We start from the raw sequence: 27979 nt of genomic DNA on the forward strand, positions 1-27979 counted from the left end.
AGACAGGGTTTCTCTGTATAGCCCTGGCTGTCCTGGAACTCACTCTGTAGACCAGGCTGGCCTCAAACTCAGAGATCCACCTATTTCTGCCTTCTGAATGCTGGGATTATAGGCGTAAACCACCATGCCCGGTTTGGTTTGGTTGTTTTATTTTGTGTTTTAGTCTTTTTTTAATTCACTGCCAAGGATTGAAAGCAGGGCCTCCTACACATGCTGGTTAAACTGGGTACCACTGAGCTATATCCCAGCACTTCCACCCTGTTTTGCTTTACTTTTTATTTAAGATAAGGATTCACTGCGTTTTCCAGACTGGCCTGGAACTCGTGACCCTCCTACATGGTTTCTGGTAGCTCCTGCCTTAGGCCACACTCTTTCATTTAGGATTATCAGAATGAGAACACTCCCAATAGGAGTGACTTTGGGTATTTTACTAATATTCTTATTATAGCCTAGCCACAAAACATTTTTATTTAAGTTTTAGAGAGGAGTTTATTATAGGTTTATTTGTGGGGCCTTAAGCAGGCAGAGACCTGTCTCCCGAAGATGGGGTACCCTGACACCTTTATTCTCAGAAGTCTGAGCTCTAAACCCAGGGCTCTATTAATATGCACAATCAGGACAGAAATTTTCTTGTTTTATTTAGTGTGTATATGTGTGTGTGGTATGTGTCCTTGTTCCAGTATTTGTGCACCTGTGCATCAGGTGCCCGTAAACCTGCGGTGAGTGCGGATGTCTATGGAAACTGGAGGCCAACTCTAGGTGTTTTCCTCTATTGGGTTCTTCTTTGTACAGTCATTCCCACCATTCCCACAACGCATTTATTTATTTATTTATTTATTTATTTATTTATTTATATTTGTATGGTGTTTTGTCTGTGTGTATGTCTATACACCACATGCTGCATGCACGGTGCCTATAGAAGTCAGGAAAGGCATCATATCTCCTGGAACTGAAGTTGTAGATAGTTGTGAGCCACCATGTGGGTGCTGAGAATCAAACCTCTTGGTGACAGACCACCTCAAGCTTTTGCCACTCTGATTTACCCTTGAACTGTGAGCCAAAATAAACAATTCCTTTCTTTAATTGCTTTGTTAACTAATTTTGTTCCAGCAGCATGTAAGATAACTAATACAACCATAAATAAATAAATAAAGAGGCTTAGAACCTTAAAGTGCCTTCTATATAAAAATTCAGCCTACACATCTGTAAGAAGAATGCAGAGAAACCAACCACCATTACAACTGTAGAAACTTAAGATTAGTAAAAAGCTCCAATTTCGGTTTTAAACTCAAATATTAACTTCCCCCAGGGACACATCCTGGGAGAAGCACATTTCAAAGACTCAAACAAACATTCCAGGAAGAAAGACCCAAGATAGGCGTTTATGAGCCCTTAACACAGTAAACCTGGGTAAACAGAAGCTACTTAAGCTGACCTTCTTTGTTGTAAAAAGATAAGGTACAAATGTGAATTACTTAGCAACAGGGCCTGGGAATGGCTGTTGAAGTCAGACTTTGTAGTTATTGATTAAGACGTAAAACTGCCCTTATGAGCCCTGTGAATATGGTATAAAAACTGCTCCCAACTTTAATTCAGGGTTCTTCTTGCTGGCATGCAAGGGAACCCTAGTGCACTGGTTTTTATCAATTTATCAATTTATCAATAAACCTCACGTTATTGCAGGGAATGCTATCCGTGAGTGTCTCTGAGGGAGTGTGTCCCCTGGTTTTGAATCTTTAGAGTCCAACACAATCTTGGAGGGGGGAGCAAAGATAGTGTGTATAACAGTAAAGATAAATAATTCAGAGAAACTAAAAAAGACACAGACATATTCAGTTAACATATATTACAAGAATTTAAAGAGTCTTTCCACAGTGGTACTGGAAGAATGGGATATCAGTTAAAAAAACAAACAAACAAAAAACAAAAAAAAACTTCAGCACCTACCTCATTTCATACATGTAAAGTATTTTGAGATGATTATAAGGCTGAAGGTAAAAATGAATCCTTTGAGGAAGGACCAGGAGGAGAAAAGGAAGAGGAGGTAGAAGAAAAGGAAAAGGAGGAAGAAAAAGAAGATGAAGAGGAAGGTAGGAGAAGGATAAGGAGTGTCTTAGCTACTTCTCTACTGCTGTCATAGACACTATGAAGATAGAAGAAAGACTTTGCTGGCCTACCATTGAAATGTCTTACCACTTTAGAGGGTTAGAGTCTATGACCATCACGGTGGAGAGCATGGCAGCAGGTCTACAAGCATGGCACTGGAGCAGTAGCTGAGTGCTCACATCTTGAGACATAACCACAAAGCAGAGACCCTGAGGATTGTAGTGGGATGTCCCCCCTACCCCCAACACCTTCTATACTTGCAATAAAGCTCGGTAACTGAGGTGGAACTAATGTGGGAGGAGCAAAGAGTGGAAAGGAGAAGGAAGGGGAGGGGAGAGAGGGGGAGATGGCAACCATGGAGGCAGACAAATTGGTCGAGGGCAGTCCTGGGTAGCAATTTATATCTAAAGATTAGGTATTGGGTGACAACTCTAATTGTGTGGGCATCTTATTAATTGGGCATTTCCAAATATATAAAATCCTTTGGATAATCTTTAAGCATTAAGAGTCTTCATTCTACTGGAACCGTGAGCATGGCGGGTATCATCTGGGGCTTAGCAGAGAACCATGAGGGTAACGAGGTTGGCCCAAAACCTATGCTTTGGGCCATGGTCTCTATCTCGTGGGGTGCTCTTGGTGGGCAGCCCAGATAGCTAGCAGAGTGGGACCCAGCAGCGGGTTTTCTAAATATTGCCCACAACAGAGGATGGCACCAGTGTTTTGAAACCTCAAAGCCCAACCCCCCCAGTGACACCCCCCTCAAGTGACACACCTCCCCCAACAAGGCCATACCTCCTGATCCTTCCCAAACAGTTCCACCAACAGGGGGCTAAGTATTTGAACATAAACCTATATGGGGCATTCTCATTCAGATTACCACTAGGAAGAAGAAGCAATACTATTGGAAATACAATCTCAGCAGTGAAAAAGAACAGATAAAAAGAAAGAAGGGGCCGGGCAGTGGTGGTGCACGCCTTTAACCCCAGCACTTGGGAGGCAGAGGCAGGCGGATTTCTGAGTTCGAGGCCAGCCTGGTCTACCAAGTGAGTTCCAGGACAGCCAAGGCTATACAGAGAAACCCTGTCTCAAAAAAAAAAAAAAAAACCAAAAAAAAAAAAAAAAAAAAAAAAAAAAAAAGAAAAGAAAGAAGGGGAAACTTCAGGAAGGCCACTGGACACTTCTAAGCACAAAGGAGAACTGGATATTTGAGAACAATTTTACGGTGATCTACCAGGCAGCACAGAGCATCGACTAGCCCATGGAGCCCTCTGATAAGGAAAGGACAGCTCAGCATCCACACTTGTTGACTCAAACTAGCAGGTAATATTCAAATTTCAAGTCACAAGACTGAAGGCTGGTTTTGAAACTATGTTTCCACCTCACCTCAGCAAGTAGGTGCTTGACAAAAGGCAGGATTGACACATGGCACCCATTCAGGCTGAACAATGGTTGTTGGGTGGGGTTTCCTGGGAGGGGTGACTAACTTTAGCAGCCTCAGAGAAGCCACTCTGGGGCTGCATCCCTCGTCATTAAGTTGTTTTCTTCTTGTTTTCAGAGAAAATCCTGTTCCAGTAAAGCTTCAAACAGCATTTTCTACTAGCCAGAAAGACTTCTATGGATATTATACCCAAAATATATTGACAATGTGGTCCTGTTTAGGAATTTCTGGTTTCTTTCAGGTTTCTACGGATCTTAGCAGTCCACAATGAAGAAAGCATACCACGTCCTTTTGTGTTTATTCAAAACCTTGTAATCTACCTAACATAATCGCGGGATCAGGCACAAAAGTAAGTATGGATTTGAGAGATGAGATCTAATTCATATATCACTGACCCCCTACCAGAAGATGTTGGTTTGAATTTAATACTTAACCCTAAATTTCCTTTTCATTAAAAAAAAAAAATATTATTATGGGAACTAGACAGTCTCAGTGGTTAAGAGCATTGGCTGTTCTTCCAGAAGACCCAGGTTTAATTCCCTGCACCCACCCAGTGGCTCACAACCGTCTATAACTACAGTTCCAGGGGATTCAACACTCTCTTCTGGCCTCTGCATGCACCAGACACATGTAGCACACAGACTTACATGCAGGTAAAATGCCTCCGTCTGTGTGTGTGTGTGTGTGTGTAATCACAACCTTCCAGTGACCATGGCCAAGGAATTGAAATTGAATTTGAGATTTAACAGAACTAGAGTGTTGTAGAAATTATTTAAATCCTGGCTCGAGGTTTCTACCCAGCCTTGGCTATTTAAGTTCCCAGACAAAAGACATACACGACCTTCATATTTACAATAAGCTTAAATAGTTGGGCGAATACCTACTCTCCGTGCTGTTAGAATCTATTTTCCTATCATAACCCTGAGTTATTACTTACTGTGTTTCATCTGGGTTACTCTTAACTCCAACTGGCCAGCACTCAGGGTCCTGTCTGTTCTTATGACTCATGGTGACTTCTCCTTCCTCCTCCTCCTGCACTCTCTTTCCTCATAGTCCTCAAGCCCAGAAATTTAAGCCCTGCCTGCATCTCTTCTGCCCAGCCATTGGCTGTTGGCATCTTTATTTACCAATCAGAAATAACTTGGGGGCAGAGTCACTCAGCCTTTTAGGTGGGGACTATTTCTGGGGGCAACCAGTCTAGGGGGCCCCAAATTAGCATTAGAATACAAGCAGTATCAGGCCAGCCCACTACAGTAGAGGACTCTAAGGTAGTGCCCTTCTGTGAAACTTTTATTCCAGATAGCTCACAGAGAAACAAAGACAAACATACTCAGTATTTCTCATCACTATCACAGATGTGCCCAGGATCCAGATGGCAAAATGGGGTTGTTTACATAATGTCCTGGGCACACTAAGCTGCATTGCTGAGGAGGGAAGGAACATCTTGCTCAGGTCATTCCAACCAGGGGTGTAAGTAAACAAAGATATCTGGGAACAGAGTTCACACAGAAGGATCACGTATGGAAGTCAGTCATATAACATGTTACACGTATTTATTTAAGTCTGTGTGTAGACATATGTGGCCGCATGTACAGAATGGAATTGGTTCTCTCCTTCCACCATACAGATCCTAAGGATAGAACTGAGACATTGGGCTTGGTGGCAAGAGCTGCAAACTACTGACCCATCTCTATAGCCTCCTTATTTTCTTCTTGGCAACATAGCCCTTCCAGTTCACCGGGGAGCCAAGAGCAGGAGCTTCACAGAATCAAGCCGTTGCTGGTTGTCTTTTCTGAGATGGCTAAAAGCAGGAGCAGGAGAAAATTTAGGAGGAAAAGATTAAGATAATAATCAGGCATTGGGAAAGCTCTGTCCGGGAAGGGTGGGCTCCGGATGTGGCATGCTAGCGGGGAGGGCACCATGCTCTCTGAGAGGAAACCCTCGGGATCTGCTGCTGCTCATGTTCTTTCCACAGCTGCTGCTGATGCCATGCGAGGCCGCCTGTGGAGGTGCATCAGAGTCCTGACATCCCTAGTCATCCTGGGGTTCTTTCTTCATGAGAATATAGCAGCACGTGAGGAGCAGCAATATAACACATTGCTGGTGAGCTCCAGGGGTAGAGGCTTCACCACCCATCACAGAAAAGGGGGCTTTCCTGCTTGGCCTCTAGGCTCAGCATGTGAACACTAAAAGGAGAGCAGCCGAGGAAGCCAGACAGTGTCACAGAGGGCATTACCTTTGCACTGGCTTGAGAGAGAGAGGATTTGGAGAGGGAAGGAAGAGGAGCAGGTGTTCCAGGCATAAAGAGGAGGTGAAGCACAGCTACCTGTAGAGGAGGTGCTGACCAACAGGACACAGGGGCCTCCTCACTGCACCTGCCACTGGCCAATAATATTCCTGCTCTTTCTCAGATGAGAAACCGGAAGTGACGTCTCCCAGTGTAACCCTCAGCACACACACAGGGTAGCAGAGGCTTTCGGTGGCTTAGTTCTGTGTAGTAAGACTAAACAAGTAAAAGGACTTTCAGGCTGAGCCAGTGTGGGGAAGACCTTAAAAGCAGGGTCAGGCTCTGTCTTTCAGAACTTAGCAGAGGCCTGAGCTCAGTTAGAGCACAGTGCTAGCCTGACCTTGATAAAGCAATGCCAGGTGGGTAGTGGCTTGGCAGGCAGGTCCTCCCTCCCTCTATAGGATTCCAGGGCCATGTGGCAATGGCTAGAAAGCTCTGTGGAGGCTCATGACCAGGTGGGGAGAGCAGCACGCTAAGCTCTGACAGATTGTATGTAATGGTTCCTAGGGCTCGTCCAATCTCCCCTAAAGAGGACATGCCCCCGCCCCAGTTGTCTCCAGGGGATCTAAGAATCACCCCTGGGGCTGATAATATATCACTTGTACTCAGAGTGAAAAGAAGAAAATGATACAGCAGATAGCTCAAGAGGAAATCAGCTCTGAAATCACGAACCATTTGAAATACTTCACAGAGATGCAGAAAAGCGCCCATGTTCTCCAGCATGCCACTTACACAGTTCTGGTGGGAGCCGCTCTCCAGGCAAAGAGTGAGTATGTGGGAGAAGCCATTAGACTTGGCAAAGGCCAGACACAACTGACCTTTCTCTCTCTCTCTCTCTCTCTCTCTCTCTCTCTCTCTCTCTCTCTCTCTCAAAAATGACAGGGTTTCTCTGAGTAGCCCTGCCTATCCTGGAACTCACTTTGTACACCAAGCTGTCCTTGAACTCAGAGACCAGCTTGCTTCTGCCTCCTGAGTGTTTGGCTTAAAGGCACGAGCCACCGCCGCCAGGCTAAGTAAGGTCTTTCATTCAGACAAAGAGAATGGGGTCTGAAGAGCTGAGCTGATCCCACCTGATCCCCCTTGAATATCCAGCAAGACCAAAAGGCCAGAGTAACTCTGTGAGAGAGCCTGGGGTGATACTCTTTCATGCCCAGCTTCTGAGACTGGGAAGATAGATAGAAAAGGAGCCAGGGGTACCCGGGACAGAAGTGGGTAGACAGAAAAGAAGGTAGTGGAAACTTATGGGTCACTGAACTACACAACCCAGTGAACTGGACTAGCCAGCCATGAGGTTTTAAAGGGTCTTGGAGATCTTCTAGTCCAGGGCTGGGTAGTCTGTAGTAATTGAGATAACTCCGAAGGCCAAAGCCAGGCTAAGATAATTTGCTTACACGGCAGTAGCTACATAGTTCCATTCTAAAGAGAACCTTATTGGCATGAAGCTTCTCCCACTGAGCCTTTTCAAAGTATTAAAATGTATAGCTTTGAGAAAGGTATTCAACTCCCATAACCCCAGGAGACGTTATGAGCCTGGCTTGGGAAGTGGCATTTGGTGAGGGGCCGGGAAGAAAGCCCTGGGATCCATCCACCTTACTGAATGAAGTACTGAGGGTGTCTCTGTGTTCCTTAGGGCTGCTGACAGTGGGGATCTCAGTGCAGCATAAAAACAGGACGTACCTCTTGGACACCATTACATCCTTATTCCAAGCTTCTTCAGAACAGGACCTGGAGTATATGCTGATATTGGTCCTCCTGTCAGATACTGACCCCAAATGGCTCAACCAAACAGTTGCTAACATTTCAGGTCTTTTCATGCCTCACATTGAATCTGGGAGGTTGCTGGTGGTCCATGGTCTGCTGGGTGGCTCCAGAGCAAAGAGCAGAAATCATACCTCCCCCTGTGGAAAACTATATTCTAGGCAGAAAACAAGTTTTGCCCTTCTTATGAATTTTGCCCTCAACCTCTCTGAATACTTCCTGTTGCTAGGGGATAATGTACAGAGCACCCCCAGGTTTCTATCTGACATCTTCTGGGTCTTGGAAGCCTGGAACCAGCTCCCTTGGGTGATCCTAGACTTCTCCAGCATGGCAATCTCTGGGAAGGTTTTCCATACTGAGGACCTCTCCCGCCTCGTCTCCTTCCTGCTCCTCTTCCCCAAGGACATTTCCACTCACTTGCTTCTCTCTGAGTTCAGGCTTCTCTTATCTCAAAATGTCCCTATCCGCCTCAATCCCTCCATCTTCTACCGAATGACAAGTGACTCTGAGTTTGAAGACACATGCTTTCCTGTGGAGCAAGACAAAGACTTGGGCGAACCAGACAACCCCACTGCTACTGTCTTTACGGACATGCTCTCACTTTGGAATACGCATGCACCGTATGCCTACATTCTCAATGGTGACAGCTTCTGGGTCTTGGACGCTCTAAAACACAACTACTTGCTGGTGGTTCTAGATAAGCCACAAAAAGTCATCAAGGTAGCAGTGGAGACAGGCTCTAATGAGAATAAGTTGAACTTATTAAAATATGGGCAACTCTTGCTGGGCTACAGCCCCATGGATTACCCCAAACGCTGTGCTCATTATAACTTGGTAGGACCATTGGTGAGAGGTCAGTTGGATCAGATGGTATTCTATGAAGAAGATTCTGTGAAGGAGATTAGTTGTATAAAGTTGCTGGTGACAGCATCTCATGACTACCCCATCAAGATCACGCAGATCAAAGTCTGGACTGAAGTGGAGGAAGAAGAGTATTAGAAGGTTGCATGAGATGTCTCTACAACTGGGTCCAGGAAGGGAGAAATAAATCCATCGAATGACCAAGAATGTCCCTTCCTTGTGAATACAGTGATCATGGAATGTATTCTCCAAAATGAACCCTATGACGGTTGATTCCTGTCAACTTGACACAAAGCTAGGTAAAACTGAGAGGAGGGAACCTCCATAACATTGGCATGTAGGTAAGTAAGTCTGTGGGGCATGTTCTGAATCAGGGATTGATGTCTCAGACAAGTCAAGTGTTCCTAAAGAACATTACAACAGTTTATTCTCTGGCTTCCTAATGTGCACTCACATTACACATATACAAACATACACATACAAACATATGCATACACAAACAACATATACATAAATACACATACACACAAAAATATACACAAACACACACATATAAACATTCATACAAACATCACAAACACACATATATGCAAACACACACACAAACACATCACAAGCACATACACACAAACATATACAAACATACACCCACACAAATACACATACACACAAATATCACAAATACATACATAAACACACACAAATACACATACACACAAATATCACAAATACATACATAAACACACACAAATACACACATACAAACATCACACACTCAAACACACATACATCATATACAAACACAGACAAACACACAAACACATAACAAACACATATACACACATCACAAACATACACAAACACACACAAACACACAAACACATAAACACATATACACACATCACAAACATACACAAACACACACAAACATCACACACTCAAACACACATACATCATATACAAACACAGACAAACACACAAACACATAACAAACACATATACACACATCACAAACATACACAAACACACAAACATCACACACTCAAACACATACATCATATACAAACACAGACAAACACACAAACACATAACAAACACATATACACACATCACAAACATACACAAACACACAAACATCACACACTCAAATACACATACATCATATACAAACACAGACAAACACACAAACACATAACAAACACATATACACACATCACAAACATACACAAACACACACATAGACATACACACAAATACACGTACACATACAAAAACATACACACACATATAAACATATATACAAGCACATCAGAACCACACAAATATATACTCATAAAGACATCACACACACAAGACACATCACAAACACACACACACTCACAAACACACATACACACACAAATATAAACATACATACATACACAAACACACACAAATGCATATAGACACAAACGCATATTCATCACAAACATACATACATCCAAACACATATCACAAACACACACACAACATACATCTCACACACATATATCACACACACATCACAAACACATACATAAACACACACATGAACACACATCACACACACAAGCTGTACTAGGAAGCCAGGTGTCCAAGGGCTATTACATGGAACCCTGTCTTAAAAAAAAAAAAAGATCTAAATAATGTGGTGGTACAAGCCTTTAATCCCAGCACTGGGGAGGCAGAGTCAAGAGGACCTGTTTAAGTTCAAGGCCAGCCTGGTATATAGAGCTTGTTCCAAGACAGCCAGGGCTGCATAGAAAGACTGTCTCAAAAAAGAAAGAGAGAAAGAAAGAAAGAAAGAAAGAAAGAAAGAAAGAAAGAAAGGAAGGAGACAGGAAGGAAGAAGAACGGAAAAAAGAAAGCAGGAAGAAAAGATGACATAATGAATAAAACAGATAAAAAAAACTCAATAAAATGCAAATGAGAGTGTTTTTACATTGTTCACTTTTTTATTTATATAGCGTATTCTGATCATGTTTTCCCTCCCCTCATCTCCTCATTCCCCACTATCCCAGCCTTACAACTCCTCTCTCTCTCTCTCTCTCTCTCTCTCTCTCTCTCTCTCTCTCTCTCTCAATCAAGGAACCAAATAAACAACCCAGAATAAAACAGACAAAAAGAAAAAGCAGAAGAAACACATATACATACACACATATAAAATTCATAAAAACACAAAATCAGAGACCATAACAAATATGCAAAAGACAAGTAAAGACAAAAACTAAACCTTGCTAACCCTCTGGCTTTTTTAGTTTACTTTTTAAATTTAGATTTAGTTTTAGTTTTTGTTTTTGAGACAGGGTCTCTCTGTGTATGCGTTGTAGACCAGACTGGCTTCAAACTCCTAGAGCTCCATCTGCCTGCTTCTGTTTCCAAGTGCTAGGATTAAAGGCATGTGTCTCCACCATGTGGTTTTTTTATTTAGATTTTAAAAAACATTCTTAATCATGTGTCTGCTTGTATGTGTCTGCATATTGGTGTCAGCACATTCTCATGAGTGCATGTCCCAGCAAAGACCTGAGGCCTCAGATCACTCTGGAAAAGAATTAAGAGCATTTGTGAACCTCCTGACATGGCTGCTTGAAAACAGAACCTGAACTTAGGTCCTCTGCAAGAGCAGTCCACACTCTGACCATTGAGCCACCTCCAACTTCCGCCCCATACCCATACCCCACTCCATCCCACCCCCAGGCTGTAAACAACCCTAGAAACTAATGTCTTCTCCAGGGCACAGGGCAGGTTTGTTTATAAAGACCATGACTCCCTCTTCTGAGATTTAGAGGCTACCTCACCAGTGATATTATAGCTCAGGGAGAATTCTCTTTCCTCCCTAGAGAAGATTTGTTTGTTCCCTAACCAGAATAATAAAGGTAATGTCTCCCTGTGAGGCAGACGTTGGGCAAGTTTGACAGTGGTCCCCTTGTAAAATCAGAGCTTAGGTTAGCATGTCTCAGCCATGACGCAGGTCCTCTGTGTGTGTGTAGCATCCACCCAAGGATCAGTGAGTCATTCCTCACTAGACTTCCCCGGGGACTAGAGGGCAAGGGGAAGTGTGGCTACATGAAGTTCAGAATGTCTGCTTCACCAGGGAGGTCTGGCATGTCTGCTAAGCAGCTAGCTCCCTAGTGTTCAGGGAGTGCATTGACTTCTTCTCTTAGCAGCAGAAGCCATTACATTTTCTTTTGTGCATTTTTTTTTCTCAGAGCCCTTTCTTACTTCTTTCATTATTTGCACTGTTCAAGGCACTTAGGACATGTCAGTAAACAGACAGACTCTTACCCCAGGAGCCTGTGCACGGAGGCAGAAGCAGAGGGGGAAGACATATACATGAGTGTATGGCAGACACTGCGGAGGCGTTCTATCAGGAAGATGGACGATAGGCTAAGGTCAGAGAAGGAAGCCAGCCCCAGCACTCTAGGAAGTTCCAGGCCAACCTGGGCTACATGGTGAGTTCTAGGTCACCCAAGGCTACATAGTGAGAGTGTCTCTCTCTCTCTCTCTCTCTCTCTCTCTCTCTCTCTCTCTCTCTCTCTCTTTCTTCCCCCCGCCCCGCCTGTGTGTGTGTGTATGTGTGAAGGTTTTGTAACTACTTTGTTAAATTTATTCTTCAGGAACTAGAAAGGTGGCTCAATAGTTAAGAACACTAACTAGTCTTCAATTCCCAGCAACCACATAGCAGCTCACAACTATCTGTAACTCCAGTTCCAGGGGATCCAATACCCTCACTCAGACATACATGCAGGCAAAACACCAATGCACATAAAATAATTTATTTAAAAGTATGTTTTAAAAAATGTATTCCTCCGTATTTCATGGTATCTGTTGGTATTGATATATTAATTTTACTGGAAAACACCAGAGGGATGGTTCAGTGGTTAAGAGCACCTAGCACTTTTTCGGCAGATACAGGTTAAGTTCTCAGGACCCACATGGTGGCTTACGACCATTTTGAACTCCAGTTACAGGGAATCTGATGCCCTTTGGTGGCCTTTGCAAAACACCCATATGTGGATTGCTGTCTGTATGCAGGTGAGGACAGGCACAAGATAAGGCTAGAGCCTATGACTCTAGTGGATAAAGAAGGCAGACTGAGAGTTTTAGAGCCAGGGGAGATAGGGACACACAGGGAGAAGGAAGGAAGATGGAGGAAGAGAAAAATGAACCTGATCTATGTGGCTTTAAATAGCCACAGCTAGCTATGAATATCATATAAGAGATGGATAATTGCAGGACAATCTGTCTTATCTGGGTAGGCAGTTCATATCAATATCAGTTGGCTTTGAGTTCATTGTGTGGATGTTTTGTGGGTTGGGAATTGACTGATATAAATCTGACTTATAAATTACAAGCCTCTAGAGTTTTGATTTTACTGGGTTATGGGGATGTGGAACAGCTAACCAGAGGGGGTGTCTAACGCGCCCCCCTGGCGCTTTTGCGTCCGCGGAGAAATCACGAGACGCAGAGAACAGGTAGTTACTGTAAACGAGGCTTTTAATCTTTATCACCCACGTGGAGAAACGTGGAGAGACGCGGAAGGAAGGGGGGAGGGGAGAGAGAGAGAGAGAGAGAGAGAGAGAGAGAGAGAGAGAGAGTCAGAGAGCGAGAGCGCTGAGGAAGGGGTCCCCGCTTAAGTGCAGTCTAGAGTGACGTATTCACTTTTGATTGGCTGTTCGCTCACCACCCAATATGCCTCGGGATTGGCAGTGGCTAAGGCACGCCTATCTGCCTAGCAACTGCGCAGCTAAATGTTTACATCTGGCGAAACATGTGGCCAGGGCCAATCTTGGAAATTCAAACGTGTAGCCACTGAAACAGCAGCTCTCTACATCTCTCCCTGTTTAAATTATTAATATGAAACAGCCTTTTGCCGATTAAATGTAGTACCAAATAAGATTCGAACTCAAACCCGATCAAGCAAACTCCATCTTGGGGGGGAGTAAGCGATCAAGAGCTTATAGCCCGAAGATTTTTCCTTACCCTTCCAGGTGCCATGGAAACCAGTCCTCTGGGTGCACGGGCTAAGGAAATATAAAGAGAATTGACACCCATCCCTGTGCAATGGAGTATATATAGCTCCCAGGAGTGCGAGGGCTGTCAACCTATTATCAGGTACCACAATTATTTAGGCAAGAGCTGACTGGACAAGACCTCTCATCTACCCAGTGCAAATGAGCTGAGCTCTTGGGGTGCATAGACTGAGAGTGTGTCTCTGTCATAGGCTATTTTTTAGCCTAGATCGTCAAATTTCAGGGAGGGATGCTTGCTCCAAGGTTTGCAAGTGCTTAGGCTATAAGCTACCTTGTCACTTATATTGCTGGGCTTTGAGCTTACAAACCAACCATTTATGAATACTAATTCACATCATAGAGCTGTATATCAAGCAGGCCTATTCCCGCTCTTTAGAAAGAAAGAAAGAAAGAAAGAAAGAAAGAAAGAAAGAAAGAAAGAAAAGGCAGAAGAAATTTATTTTTAAGAAGTAAAATATCCACGGGAAACAGGCTCCATCCACACTCCATCAAGGCTGGAAATCCGGATTTGCAATGGCTGCTGTATCTGGTCCAATTTCCCATTTCACTTTCCTTTTAAATAAGCAGAAAGATCATGGCTTTAAGTAAATGCATCATTCACAAATCTTAGAGGTGTAACACCTGGATGTGGGGCTGTTGACACAGCTTATTTGAGCCACATCTGTGAGCCCCTTCACATGGGCTAGAGCCAATCAACTCTCTGATTGACCAAAGTCTATTTTAAGTCTCCATAACGATGTACTGAGATGGGCACAAAGGTAGGCACATGCACAACCAAGGCTAGGTCTAGTGATCCATTCTAGCCTTGTGCTAAAAAGCATGTAACATTTTTACAATCCAAGATATCAGAATTATTCTGAAGGTTGGATAACATAAGGAAAAATGAAGGGTCTACACACACCAACACCGGTTGTGCAGATGTATTTTTAAACACCTTATTAAATTTAATGTCATTTAAATGGCTAGAGATATTAAATCTTGTAGCCGAAACATTTTGTACTTTATGAAACATATTTAACAAGACAAAGGCAGATATACCCCTTTTTTAACATTTAAACAGTGACTACAACACATAAATTGTGTTGAAGCAAGATAAACTCAAGAAAATATATATATGATTTTATTTTGGACTTGTATCTCTTTGAAAACATTAAACAGAGGTTTTAAATCCTCTTATGGTAAGCTTAAAATGAGGTTTTAGTCAAATAATATCTCTTAACAACCTTTAAAAATTATTAAGAGTAATTTAAGATTAAAGTAAACTATTTTTCTTTGCATGTACACTCATAGGCCAGAAGATGGCGTTAGATCCTCACCACAAATGGTTGTGAGACACCACGTGGCCGCTGGGAGTTTAGCCTTTATATTTTAAATTAAGTCCAGCCTTAATGGCTGAGTTATTTCTAAAGTCAAATTGACTCAAACATTGAAAGACACTGTCTTTGAATACTTTTTTGAAGTAACAAGTATTTTAAAAATTTTAAAAGCTCGCTATATTGAAGCGATAGCTTGTAGAAAAAATTTTCTTTAGAGAAATCCACTGGTAAAATATAATATACACCAAAGGATTTAACCTCTTATCCTTTTTGTATTAAGGCAACAAAATTTGTACATATATGTAAAATATAAAACATTACCCATTTTCTGAAGCAATTATTTTTTAACAAATATTGTTTCATGGGCTCTTAAACATTATGAATAAATTTATTACCTATAAACCTTTTACCTTTACCAAAAATGTAAAGGAATGGTATAAAAATATTTTTTATGTAAACATTTATTGAAATGGTAGCTGGATAAGACAAGTTAGGTTGTATAAAACTTAAATTTGAACTTTATTTTGGATTAATTTAATAACCAATCTTTTTTGTCTCATGAGAATTTCGGATAAAAGCCAATTTTATTCTCTAATGATTGTAACACATATTAAAGGAATCTAAGGCATCTTATTTTTAACAACTTTGAATATAAGTTATCTTGTTAGGATCTGGTCTTTAGACTCAGAACGAAAACTGCTTCTGGCCGTAGCCTGCGTGTCTTAATTCAAATGTAAATGTACTTAACCTCCCTCTGCCTGCCTGCCTGCCAGTTTAGGCGCAGTTCTGAACTGAGAGATTTTGCTTTTATTTAAAACCTTAAATTTGAACTAAAAACCTCTGGAATAATTTAAGATTTTATTAAATCCCACATCGATATACTCAGCCACAATGGCAGGAGAGTCAGCCGAGATCTTGTAATCCAGCTTCCTTCTTTGTGATCTTCCCCGCTTCTGTAGCTTCTGTAGAAGGTTCCCGCTTCTGTAGCTGCGTCTGCACCACGGGGGGCCAGCGGCTCCAGGCCGCGCTCCGCTGTCTCGAGCGCGCCCGCACTGCCATGTGCCACGGGCCGAATTAGATTGTTTTCGCCTGTGAAAGAAACACAAAAAAGACCCTCTCCCCGGCCGCAAAATGCGCCCAGACAATTTTTTAGGCTTCCCTTCCCACGAGAAGCAGCTACATGTTTCACCGCTGCCGTTGCGCCTGTGCGCGATTCTGTCTCAGTGGCCGCGGCTGTGCGCGGTTTTAAAATCCTTTGTTTCACTATTAAAGGCGTGCGTCGCCACCGCCCGGCTTCCTCTGTCCGCCGGATTCTCTTTTGCACCCACTTTTTCCCACCTGCCGGTGGTTCCATGGACTCTGCAGTAGTCCTAGTTACCTTTGAGCACCCCATTTCTCCAGGCTCCTTGGCCTGCCGCCGGCTTAAACTAACACACTCTGGTTCTGATAGCTTGGAACGGACCTCTCGTGAAACCTTTTGACTTGCCCTAATAGCTGAAAGCAACGCAAACAAGAAGCTAGCTATTGCGGTGGCAATGGGAGAATATCCACCCGCGACGAGGGTTTCTATCCCAAGCATACCTTCCGGAGGTGACCCCGCATCCACAATCTTTTAACCGTCCTCAAAGCTCAGGATTCTTCCACTAACGCGTATAGATTTCTGCCGCGTGGGAAAACCGCGCGTGGAATCACCCGGGTTTCGGCACCAGATCTAAGGCGCCCCCCTGGCGCTTTTGCGTCCGCGGAGAAATCACGAGACGCAGAGAACAGGTAGTTACTGTAAACGAGGCTTTTAATCTTTATCACCCACGTGGAGAAACGTGGAGAGACGCGGAAGGAAGGGAGGGAGGGAGAGACAGAGAGAGAGAGAGAGAGAGAGAGAGAGAGAGAGAGAGAGAGCGAGAGCGCTGAGGAAGGGGTCCCCGCTTAAGTGCAGTCTAGAGTGACGTATTCACTTTTGATTGGCTGTTCGCTCACCACCCAATATGCCTCGGGATTGGCAGTGGCTAAGGCACGCCTATCTGCCTAACAACTGCGCAGCTAAATGTTTACATCTGGCGAAACATGTGGCCAGGGCCAATCTTGGAAATGCAAACGTGTAGCCACTGAAACAGCAGCTCTCTACAGGGGTGGATGGCTGAGAACGTGAGTAGGATCCTCCACGGGAGAACAGTGAGTTGAGCATGGAGAGCCTGATGGTGGGAAAGCCGCATTACTAGATCATAGCCAGTACTAGAATAGCTGCACTTTTCTTTATATTCCATGCGGCACCATACACATGAAATGAAAAGAAATCTTTTAGAAAAGATAAATCATTGGAGCTAGAGAGATGTCTCAGTGGTTAAAGGCACTAGCTTCTCTTCCAAAGAACCCAGACTTTGATTCCCAGCATCCATGTGGCAGTTCAGAACTGTCTATAACTCCAGTCCTAGGGGATCTGGTGCCCTCTTCTGACCACCCTGGGCATTGTATACATGAGTTGCACAGACATACATGAAGACAAAAAACCCCATACCCACAACAATAAATAATAATTAAATTTAAAGATAAACTATTACTATAACAATATCTTATGCTGCCAGCAAAATGAGTTGTTTTGTATTTTTTAAATTGGCAGATATAATTACGTGTTTATCTTATACAAAATAAAGTATACATATATGTATATATACACACATACATATATAGAATTGAATAACTATCTCACTAACATATGCATTACACACAAAGTTACTATCTATAAAGAACAAAAGATTGAGATTATAAAGTAAAAAAAAAAAACAAGGAAGCTTTGGAGGTGACAAAATTAGTCCTATATCTTGATTGTGGTAATTATGCAAATCAATACATGCTCTAAAATTCATACAACTATACATCAAAAGCTTACTTTAATGCATAACAACTTACAAAATAAAATTAGCAATTATTGGCAATTATTTTATTGTAACAGTGGTATTATGGCTCTTTTTAAGAATTTATCTTTTCAAGGTATACACTAAAATATTTAAGGATATATATACATATATACATATATATATAAACATAGAGTTTGCTTAAAACTAATACTGGAAAGAGCCAGGCAGTGGTCACACACGCCTTTAATCTCAGCATTGGGGAGGCAGAGGAAGGCAGATTTCTGAGCACAAGGGTAACCTGGTCTACAAAGTGAGTTTTAAGATAGCCAGGGACACACAGAAAAACAATCAAACAGACAAATAAACTAGAAGGTCTGAGCAAATTGGACTGCTCAATGGAAAAGTGCTTGTGTTCAGATCACCTGCAGCCATGGGACAAGATGGGTGTGGTAGTGTGTACCTACTATTTCAGCTTTAGGAAGGGAAGTTGAGAAGATCCTGAGGCTTATAAGCCAGCTGGTACAGGCAATCAATGAGCTCCAGGTTCAGTGACTGACCTTCATCCCCAAAAGTATGGAAGATGTTGGGTATAGCAGTAAACTCAGGAATTTTAATCCCAGCACTCAGGAAGCAGAGGTGCATGGATCTCTGAGTTTGAGGCCAGCCTAGTCTATACAGTGAGTTCCGGAACAGCCAGAGCAACTTAAAGAGATCCTATCTCAAACATAAGTGATTAAGTAAATGAAATATGATAGAGTATAGAAGAGGATACCTGATGTCAAACTCTGGCCTCCAACGGGCATGTGCACGCGTGCTCACGAGCACACACACACCCACACACACACACCTCAGAGTAGAAAAGTGTTTGGGGAGACATATATTAAAAAAAAAAAAAAAAAAAAAAAACACAAGCCTGGTCCTGAGTTAACAATTGCTGAAGTTTCATGATTGATATAAGAAACTTTGTTACACTATCCTACTTTGGAATATATTATGTAATTTGCATAGAGAAATACATTTTAAGAGAGTGTAGAGCTGCTAGCCTTCTAGATCAGACCCCTGTATATGCTAGGAGACTTTTTTTTTTTTTTGACACTTAGTGGATCTTGGCAAATTATTTGTTTATCTTCCATTTCATTCAATCTGGTCATAAGTGGAGAATATTACCGATACAGTATCCATCTTGTGGCTTATTGTCCTGGAAGATGTGAAAAGCAGGTCCTTGGGATGTTGCACCTGCTCAGTAAGTGTCAACTGCTTTGTCATTGTTACTTTTCCCAGTCTCTAGACCATGTCTTAGCACAACCAGGATTTCTTTTTTTGTACCCTATGATGCCCCAACAGGACTTGTGTATCTAATTCTCTATTGAAGACCATGAAACACATCCTCCGTAGTCCACTTCTTCCTCATATTACACTTTATGTTCTATTTTCCCCTTTATGTGTAGGAGGCTGGAGAGATGATTCAAGGGTTAAGAATGCCTGCTCTTTTTGCTTAGGACCTGAGTCTGATTCTTAACACCACATCCTGTGATTCACAACTGCTTAGAACTCCACCTCCAGGGGACCCAGTGCCACCTGTATTACATTCACATACACATACGTAAAAAATTTTTTTTTAAATATTTAAAGCTGTGTATGGCAGCTGGGCAGGGTGGTGCACTCCTTTAATCCCGGCACTTGGGAGGCAGAGACAGGCGGATTTCTGAGTTCGAGGCCAGCCTGATCTACAGAGTGAGTTCCAGGACAGCCAGGGCTACACAGAGAAACCCTATCTCGAAAAACAAAAAAAAAACAAAAACAAACAAAAACAAACAAACAAAAAGCTGTGTGTGGTGGCAATCTTACAATCTCAGAACCAGGGAAGGTGATATAATGTGAGTTACGAGGACTCACTGGCTAGTCAGTCTGGCCTAATCAGGATGTCTTGGTCAGTGAAAGACCTTGACTCAAAGAACAAGGTGGACTTTTGAGGAGCAATATTACAGACTGACCTCTCACCCCCATGGGTATATATATATCTATGTACAAATGTGAGCACATAGAAATACACACACACAGGGTGGGGGTAGGGATTAAGCTAGATAAAAATCCAGAAATACATCTCTTCTTTCAGAGGAGTAAAGAGCAAATGACTGAGTCCCAGAAAGGTGGAATTTATCTTCTTGGATGGTATCGTGGGGACCACAGACTCTGAGCCCAGAAAGACCTTCAGGTCACACAGCAGCCTCTTTCCACCATGCCTAATGGGCCTCATTTTTAGAACTAAACGGCACAGTCAGTGTTGTGGATATTTTAGGTAAGTGGGGGGTGGTTCATGAGGTGCTGAGTCAAACCATTCTTTAAGCCAGTAGGATGGGGTGGGGGTAGTGAAGTAAAGCTTCAGTTCACCCTTCCATACTACATAAGTGGTTTCTTTTTAAGGCTCCTTCAGAGGAGGAAGAGAAGGGGAGCAGAGGTACACCACCAGAGCAGTGACCTGCAGAATGACCTGTGGGGTATACAGCTGTTAATATGTGACATTAGGCTGCAACGCCTGAAAGCCATGGCGGCTGGGCATGTTTTTGTCAGCCCTCTGTGGTTATGGTCTACTTATCTGAAAGGCTTTTCCTGTCTATGTGACATGACAGTTGAGACCACACAGTATCCAGGTTAAGCCAGTCTCACATACCTGGTCCTGTGGTTCCTGGAGATGAACTCTAATTGTGTGCCCTGTAAGTATTCCCTCCTGCCACATTCCACCCAGTAGAAGGAGGAGAACCTAGAACCTGACAGAACCAGGCAGTAGAAAGGTCAGCGGGTATGGCTTCTTAGCTTCAGCAAGGTGGGGGAAGCTCCAGAACATAATCCCTCGGGTCTCTCAAAACAGAAAGGAAGAAGGATGGTTGTGGTGGTGCACACCAGTAGGATATGCTGAAGAGGCAGAGGCAAGAGGCTCATGAATTCATGGCCAGGTGACTTACAACCATCTGCAACTCCGGTTCTTCTGACCTCTTTGGGCACAAGGTATACACATACATACATACATACATACACACACACACACACACACACACACACACACACACAGGCAAGGCATTCACACACATAAAATAGAGAATAATTTAAAATTAAAAAAGAAAGGAAGAGATCTGTGCCCCTCCCACTTTCTTTTTTTTTCATTTTATTTTATTTACATTTAAGATGCCATCCCCTTTCCCCATTTCCCCTCCCTAGAAAACCCCTGTCCCAAGCCCCCTTTTCCTTTTTGCTTTTATACAATTTTTAAAAAATGTTAATCAAAGGATTTATAAGTTTGGTAATGCTCAGCCCCTCCCACTTTCAACCTTCTGTACATTGATGGGCAACTAACCACACCCTATCACAATCTGACTTTCTCTTAGATGGTGTTCTAGCTGCTCTGAAAATTCTGACAAGAATGTGGCCAGATCTGAGTTACATTTTCAGCTAGCCCAGAAAAAGAAAACAAAGTCTTTCTTAGATCACTCACAGTTGTCTGAAAACCAAGGTGCCATGTATGGACCTTTCATCCACCACTGTATCTCAAATAGGAAATATCCCTCTGTTTGGGAAGTGTGTGCGAGACAGCATAGTCATCTTGGCAAACGTGTGGTCCCGGTGGCTTATGTCTATTACTTCCAGTTTCCGTATCCATAATGGAGTTGCTGGCTTCTGAGCTCTAGTAGTAGCTGTTATCTATTTACTGTTTTGCTCTTTGAAAGGCATTACACTAAATAAGAGAACACCTCACTAGGGCTCAGAATAACCCAAGGAGCCAAGGATTATGATGTATATTCGCCTATTGATAAGCAAATGCAGAGGAACGGAGTAAGTTGTCTGTCTCAGGTCACAAGGTCACTAAGGACTAGAGACATTCTTGTGTAGTGCTATTGTAGTTCTATGTATGTGCACCATGTGTGTGTAGTGCCTGAGGATGCCAGAAGAGGGCACTAGAACCCCTAGAACTTGAGTGCCCATCTCAAGTGGCTATATAGGTGCTGGGAACCGAGCCAGGCTCCTCCACAAGAGCAGTAAGCTCTCTACGAAGCCATCTCTCCAACCACTCTGACTGATTCTGATGAACTAATACTGTAAGCAAAATCAGTTGTTTTGTTTGACTAGGAAATGAAGTTGTCCTGACACTCTTCCTGAAAGAGACATTGCTAGGCATTGCAATTGTCTGGCAAAGCAGCATGCTGGGAAAAAACAAGAACTGCCATCTGAAAGCTTCCTGTTATATTTTAAGTTCAGCACTCCACTTTCCGTGAGACTCTCAAACTGGCTAGAAGATTTCTCATCACGCTAATTAGCCTGGCTCCATGTCAGACAAAACTGTCATCCTTTGGGGTAGGTCTAAGAGGCAGAGAGGAGAAAGAAAGAGTTGGGACTGCCAAGATACCCACGCTCTTGGACCACCTAGTCTGCAGGGAAGAGGCGGGGCACAGTCCCGCTAGTCCTGCCTCGGTCAGACCCTCCTCCATAGACCACGCCCCGGAGAGCTCCGCCCCCGGGCCCGCCCCGCGGCGCATTGTGGGATCTGTCCGCCCCACCGGAGCGGTACGCGGCGCTAGGTCATGGGGATCCAGCCGGTAAGACCCTCGTTCTGTGCCCTGAGCCCGGAGTCACCACCTCAGCTGGTTCTGGGCAGTCTGCCCTATGGGGCTGTGCTATACCCACCTTGGATGCTGGAGTCTCGCTGCACCGGTTACGATCTGGGTTCGCTGCTCCGCCCGCTTCTGCGGTTTTGGCATGCTTTCTCGCTGGAGCTCAGGATCCCCACCCCTGCTCCCGCACCCACTCCCTGGCTCTTCCTAAGCGTGGCGATCACGCTTCCTCCTCTATCCACAGAGCCCGGTCTTGCTAGCCTCTCTGGGGGTGGGGCTGCTTACTCTGCTCGGCCTGGCTCTGGGTACCTACTTGGTTCGAAGATCCCGCCGGCCGCAGGTTACTCTTCAGGACCCGGATGAGAAGTACCTGCTGAGATTGCTAGACAAGACGGTAAGTTGTGAAGAAGGGGGCTAGGGTGGAGAGTGGACCGAAGTTCTCCTAGTTTGAGGGCTAGCATTCAAGGTGGTTGGATTGCTCCAAGAGACTTGGCAGGCCAGACCTGCTTGATGAAACATCTTGTCATCTATCCTCTAGACAGTGAGCCACAACACCAGGAGGTTCCGCTTTGCCCTGCCCACCGCCCACCACATTCTGGGGCTGCCTGTGGGTAAGGAAAAGGGAGTGGGCTTCTCTCCTTGGCATCCTGTGAGGGCGAGTCACTGCTAAGATGTTTTGCCTGTTGCCCTTCCTCAATCCTTCAGCCTGTTGAGGGGCCACTCCTTTAGGGTGTGGCTTCTGTGCCCCTAGGCATCTCTAACCTCCAGTCATTTTCCCTCTTTCCTTAAAACTTACTATAACCTGACTCATATCCCAGAAAACACTAAATTTCTTCCCATTATGCAAATCCTCTGCTCACCTGCTGCTGCTAAGGTCCTGACAGTAGATGACAGATGAGGGAGTTTCAAAGGTGGGAGGAGGCAAGAGATACTGCTGAGGCATCCTCTCTGTGGGACAGTTATGTGAACCCACATAACTCTCCCCATGGTTCCCAGGGAAGCACGTCTACCTCTCTGCCCGAATTGATGGCAGTCTGGTCATCAGGCCTTACACTCCTGTCACCAGTGATGAAGACCAGGGCTATGTAGACCTTGTCATCAAGGTAAGTGTATGGAAAGGAAATCTCGGGGCTGGGTTGTTGGGTAAAGTATTTGCCATACAAGTCTCAGTTTGGACCCATGCAAAAGTTGAAATCTCAGCATGCCTCTCCTGGAAATGGGTACCTGAGAATTACCAGAAACTCAGTTTGGGGGAAGCTAACCTTTCAAGAACAAGAAAGATCCTGTCTCAAACAAGATGAAAGACACAGACCAACATCTGAGGTTGTGGATGAGCACACACACATATTACATACATGTACACATGCATGCATACATGTGCATACACACACACCAAAGGAAAAGGAATCTAGAGACTCTGGGATTTTTAGAAGGTTCCTAGATTCCTCTGACAATCGGAAGTAATGAATTCTTTGTGGGTCTAAGGGAAGGGAGAAAAGATTTTTGGGTGTAATAAGTTCTGATTTGGTTTTCATTACATCTCAAATGTGGCATTTTCTTCCTTCCTGCCTCATCAGGTTTATCTGAAAGGTGTGCACCCCAAATTTCCTGAAGGAGGGAAGATGTCTCAGTACCTGGATAGCTTAAAGATTGGGGATGTGGTGGAGTTCCGGGGGCCCAGTGGGTTGCTCAGTTATGCTGGGAAAGGTGAGTATCTGTCCTTTCCTTCCTTCTCCTGTTCCTACAGTTCCAGGTCCCCAGGCCCAGTCCCATCCTCAACCTCCCTGTCCCATCCCCCACCAAAATCTGCATTTGTGCATGGGTGTACCTGTGCAAAGTCCCCTGAAGCACCCATGCTACAGAAAAGCTGGGTTTCACCTTGTGGCGATTACCAAAGTAAACCTATGCCTCTCCTTCCTCCACCTAAGATTCTTCCCTTTGGCTAAAAACCAAAAGAGAAAGCTTTTTGACTGTTCCCAAGGAAACAACTGGGTACTGTGCCTTGTCTCTGGTGATGCTCTGAACCACTAGGGAAACAAAATTCACCCTGGCCCCAAGCCTACCACCCTTGCCAGGGAGCAATCCTCTGCCACAGGTCTTTGTTCCACACACCTCCCTTACCCTCCCTGGCTCTGACTCTTCCAGGCTGTGTGGGATCACTGGGCTTTTTTGTTTGTTTGTTTGTTTGTTTGTCTTTGTTTTTCGAGACAGGGTTTCTCTATGTAGCCCTGGCTATCCTGAAACTCACTTTATAGACCAGTCTGGCCTCAAACTCAGAAATCCACCTGGCTCTGCCTCCCAAGTGCTGGGATTAAAGGTGTGCGCCACCACTGCCCAGTGACCACTGGCCTCTTAGGTGTGGCTTCTGTGCCCCCACTGTGTCCAAGCAGACAGCCCAGCGCCATTGTCCTTTCTGAGTAATTGTCCAGGTCTGTTTAACCTCCACCCAAGCTGAAGTCCCAAGATCAGATTTCATAGCAGCTGCTAAAACAGCCTAGGGCATGCTTTCCTCCTGTTTGTTTACTTAGTTCCTGTTTTGAATTGACTCTAACTCTTGACTTGTTAAAATTCCCAGGGAATTTTAACATTCAGCCTAACAAAAAATCTCCACCTGAACTGCGAGTGGCGAAGAAACTGGGAATGATTGCTGGTGGGACAGGTCTGTATGGCTTGAGGGACATTTTTGCTTAGCACTCTTGGGGTTTGCGCTGCAGGTTCCTTCTCAGGTTTAGTAATAGAAGACAAGTCGTTAATCTAGGGACCAGCACTGCCTACACTTCCCCTATAGCTGAAATTGTAAAGAAGTAGACAGAACAGAAACAAAAATTCACCCATAGAAGGAGAGCAGTAAATCAGGAGGATCTCCCTCAAACTGAGTGGATTTAATGACTTTGAGAGAGTCAACCAAGTATGAATAACTGAGAAGGAAAAAGCCAGGCCTGGTGGTGCAGGCCTGTAGTTCTGGGGATTGGAGTTTGAAGCGGGAAGACCACAAGTTTAGAGTCAGCCTGGGCTGCATACATAAATATTCTAACCAAGCCTGGACAGTTTAGTGAGCACAATGGGAGAGCACCTACCTAGCATGTTCAATCCTCGATAGCACAGAAGAAAAAGAATACTATATATAGCAGGACTATCTGTTAGATACCTACTACCCTGTAAATAGGTATGTGAAATGTGAGCCTTTCCCATCTGCAAATGAGGGAATGGAGATTCCTAGCTAGTGCTTTGGTTTCTATAGGGTTATTTAATTAGTAAAGGCCACAGGCAGGATTCAAACTTGATTCTGCCTGATTCTGAAGAACATGCTCTTACTCTCTCTAAGCAGTGTTCCAGAACTCAGAAGGAACGTTAAGAATATATGTGTGACTTTGTTTTGGTTTGTTTTTTTTTTTTTGTTTGTTTGTTTGTTTTTGAGGCAGGATCTTGTTATGTAGCTCTGGTTGGCTCAGAACTCTGTCCTCACAGAAATATGACAGCTTTTGCGTCCCAAGTGCTAGAAATTAAAGGCATGCATCATCAGGCCGAATCTATAATGTTTGAGAGCCTACCTCCAAGGGACCCTCAGAGCAAGTGCCTTAGATGAACTCTTTAGAAGGAATTCTACACTGTCTTCTTATGTGACTCTTAAGGTTCAGAAAAGTTGGTCCTGGTGAACATGCAGGCGGGGGTCAGAGGATTGGCTACAGCAGAACACACACAGTGTGATGATAAACTCTGAGGTGACAGGATTGGTCAGTGAAGGAGCGCGACACAGAGAGAAAGCATAGTACATCTCACTATGGGGTATCCTCATGCAGGAATCACCCCAATGCTGCAGCTGATCCGGGCCATCTTGAAAGTCCCTGAAGATCCAACCCAGTGCTTTCTTCTTTTTGCCAACCAGGTTGGTTTGCTTTTCTGAGAGCCAGCACTTCGAGTTGGCTGTGTGAATAGATGGGCTGAGACAGACAGAACTGGCTCAGCGCCTATTCTAGCATCTATCTAGAAGCCCCTCTGTGAATCCAGGATCCTTTATCACAATAAAGAATGAGGGGGATCAAGGAGAGGACCAGGATTTGGTTTCTAGCCCCCACAATGGCAGCTTACACCTTTCTTTAACTCCAGTTACAAGAGATCTGCCACTCTCTTCTGGGCTCCAGGAGCAATAGACACTCATGCAATGCATTTATATACACGCAGGCAAAACACTCGTAAAATAAAAGTGAGTAAAGTAGAGGGGCTGGAGAGATGGCTCAGCTCTTAAGATCACTGAGTGCTCTTCCAGAGGTCCTGAGTTTAGTTCCCAGCAACCACATGGTGGCTCACAACCATCTGTAATGGGATCGATGCCCTCTTCTGATGTGTCTGAAGACAGGGATAGTGTACTTACTTAAAACAAATGAATGAATCTTTAAAACAAAAAAAAAAAAAGTGAAGAAGGAGAAAGGAAGGACCTAGTGTTAAGCCTCAGAAGCGAGAGAAGATGGAGGTGTCTCACGCTTACCGTAGGCCCTTGGACCTTCATGGGCAAATATTAAATATTCCTTTATAATGTGAATGAAGAATGTAATGTGAATAAAATGAAGGCCACTTCCTGGTCCTCAGCACCCTAAACATACTGCAAGTCTGGCCTCTCCCTAGAACTTGAGCATGCCTTTGGTATTCCTTTCCTTCTCTGTTGAAAGGTTGTCATAGCAAAAGACTTTGCTGGTATGGACCTGAGGGTTCTAAGTTTCTGCTTCCCCATTTGCATTTCAGACTGAAAAGGACATAATCCTACGAGAGGACCTAGAGGAACTGCAGGCCCAATACCCTAATCGCTTTAAGCTCTGGTTCACTCTGGACTATCCTCCCAAAGGTATCTTGCCATTTCTAAATATCTAGATAGTCCCTCATTATCAAAATCAAGGCCTTGCCCCTCTGTGAGTTCTGGTTTCAGCAAAACAGATCCCCCTGACATTGCCAGAATTCCAAATCCAGGTGCACAAATTGATCCTGCTGCATCAGGATCCTGTTTTCAGGTGGGTGGCAGGGATGCGGCTGTAGTTGCTATTCCAGCCTGAGGCCTTCTCAGGGTCCCTTCCGGGTCTTCCCAAGAGTCTGTCCTGCAGGCAGCACACTCCCTTGCTGCTATAGCCCCGAAGCACATGTCGTATTCTCTTCCCTATCCTCCAGACTGGACATACAGCAAGGGCTTTGTTACTGCTGACATGATCCAGGAGCACCTGCCCGCCCCAGCAGAAGATGTCCTGCTGCTGCTCTGCGGGCCACCACCTATGGTCCAGCTGGCCTGCCACCCTAACCTGGATAAGCTGGGCTATTCACAAAAGATGCGATTCACCTACTGAGCATTGAGAAGCCGCCCTAACTGATCTCATGTGTGCAGTTGTCCCTAGTCAATTCTTGAACGCCAAGAGGCCTAGGATCTTTGCTGAGAGCATCAGCCTTTGTCATCCCAGAATCTGGATGCTTGCAGAAACAACACTCCCTCAGCTATGGTAGATGCAGGTCAAAGCTAAATCACTCCCTCGAAGCTTCCTTTAGCCTAATCTCCTTACAATAAAAGGTCCAGATGAGGCTCAAGGAGCAGTCTCTAGGGCCAGAAAGAAGGGAGCATGTACATTTGTTATAAGGCTGCCTAGATTTTGAGAGCATCATGGGCACCTCTGTGTCTGTGAGGAAATGAATGGCCTGGGCAATACATTTTGCTCCATATTCAGC

At 44.1% G+C, this 27979-nt stretch overlaps 2 protein-coding genes across 2 annotated transcripts; both read left to right on the forward strand.

Annotated features, from left to right (window-relative positions):
• The first annotated feature begins 3617 nt into the window (after nt 1–3617).
• LOC117716454 (alpha-1,3-mannosyl-glycoprotein 4-beta-N-acetylglucosaminyltransferase-like protein MGAT4E) lies at nt 3618–8743 on the forward strand. Its single transcript, XM_034513496.2, has 4 exons — nt 3618–3893; nt 5520–5647; nt 6441–6597; nt 7462–8743. Exons 2-4 carry the CDS (start codon nt 5534–5536, stop codon nt 8586–8588), a joined length of 1398 nt encoding a protein of 465 aa, XP_034369387.1. The 5' UTR covers nt 3618–3893; nt 5520–5533; the 3' UTR covers nt 8589–8743.
• Nucleotides 8744–22111: 13368 nt separating this feature from the next.
• Nucleotides 22112–27867, forward strand: Cyb5r1 (cytochrome b5 reductase 1). The gene is made up of 9 exons (XM_034513533.2): nt 22112–22261; nt 22521–22670; nt 22815–22887; nt 23273–23379; nt 23854–23983; nt 24852–24935; nt 26077–26162; nt 27017–27116; nt 27434–27867. Exons 1-9 carry the CDS (start codon nt 22247–22249, stop codon nt 27604–27606), a joined length of 918 nt encoding a protein of 305 aa, XP_034369424.1. The 5' UTR covers nt 22112–22246; the 3' UTR covers nt 27607–27867.
• The last annotated feature ends 112 nt before the right edge of the window (nt 27868–27979 follow it).

This window comes from Arvicanthis niloticus, chromosome 10 (genome assembly GCF_011762505.2).
Source record: "Arvicanthis niloticus isolate mArvNil1 chromosome 10, mArvNil1.pat.X, whole genome shotgun sequence".
Classification (NCBI taxonomy): Eukaryota; Metazoa; Chordata; class Mammalia; order Rodentia; family Muridae; genus Arvicanthis; species Arvicanthis niloticus.

Bases quoted from the DNA above. Each gene is read 5' to 3' on its own strand.
- LOC117716454 (XM_034513496.2), top strand. From the start codon at position 5,534: ATGCGAGGCCGCCTGTGGAGGTGCATCAGAGTCCTGACATCCCTAGTC. The intron at 5,648-6,440 runs GTGAGCTCCAGG...ACTTGTACTCAG, and splicing joins AGCAATATAACACATTGCTG to AGTGAAAAGAAGAAAATGAT. The intron at 6,598-7,461 runs GTGAGTATGTGG...TGTGTTCCTTAG, and splicing joins AGCCGCTCTCCAGGCAAAGA to GGCTGCTGACAGTGGGGATC.
- Cyb5r1 (XM_034513533.2), top strand. The intron at 22,671-22,814 runs GTAAGTTGTGAA...TCTATCCTCTAG, and splicing joins TGAGATTGCTAGACAAGACG to ACAGTGAGCCACAACACCAG. The intron at 27,117-27,433 runs GTATCTTGCCAT...CCTATCCTCCAG, and splicing joins TCTGGACTATCCTCCCAAAG to ACTGGACATACAGCAAGGGC.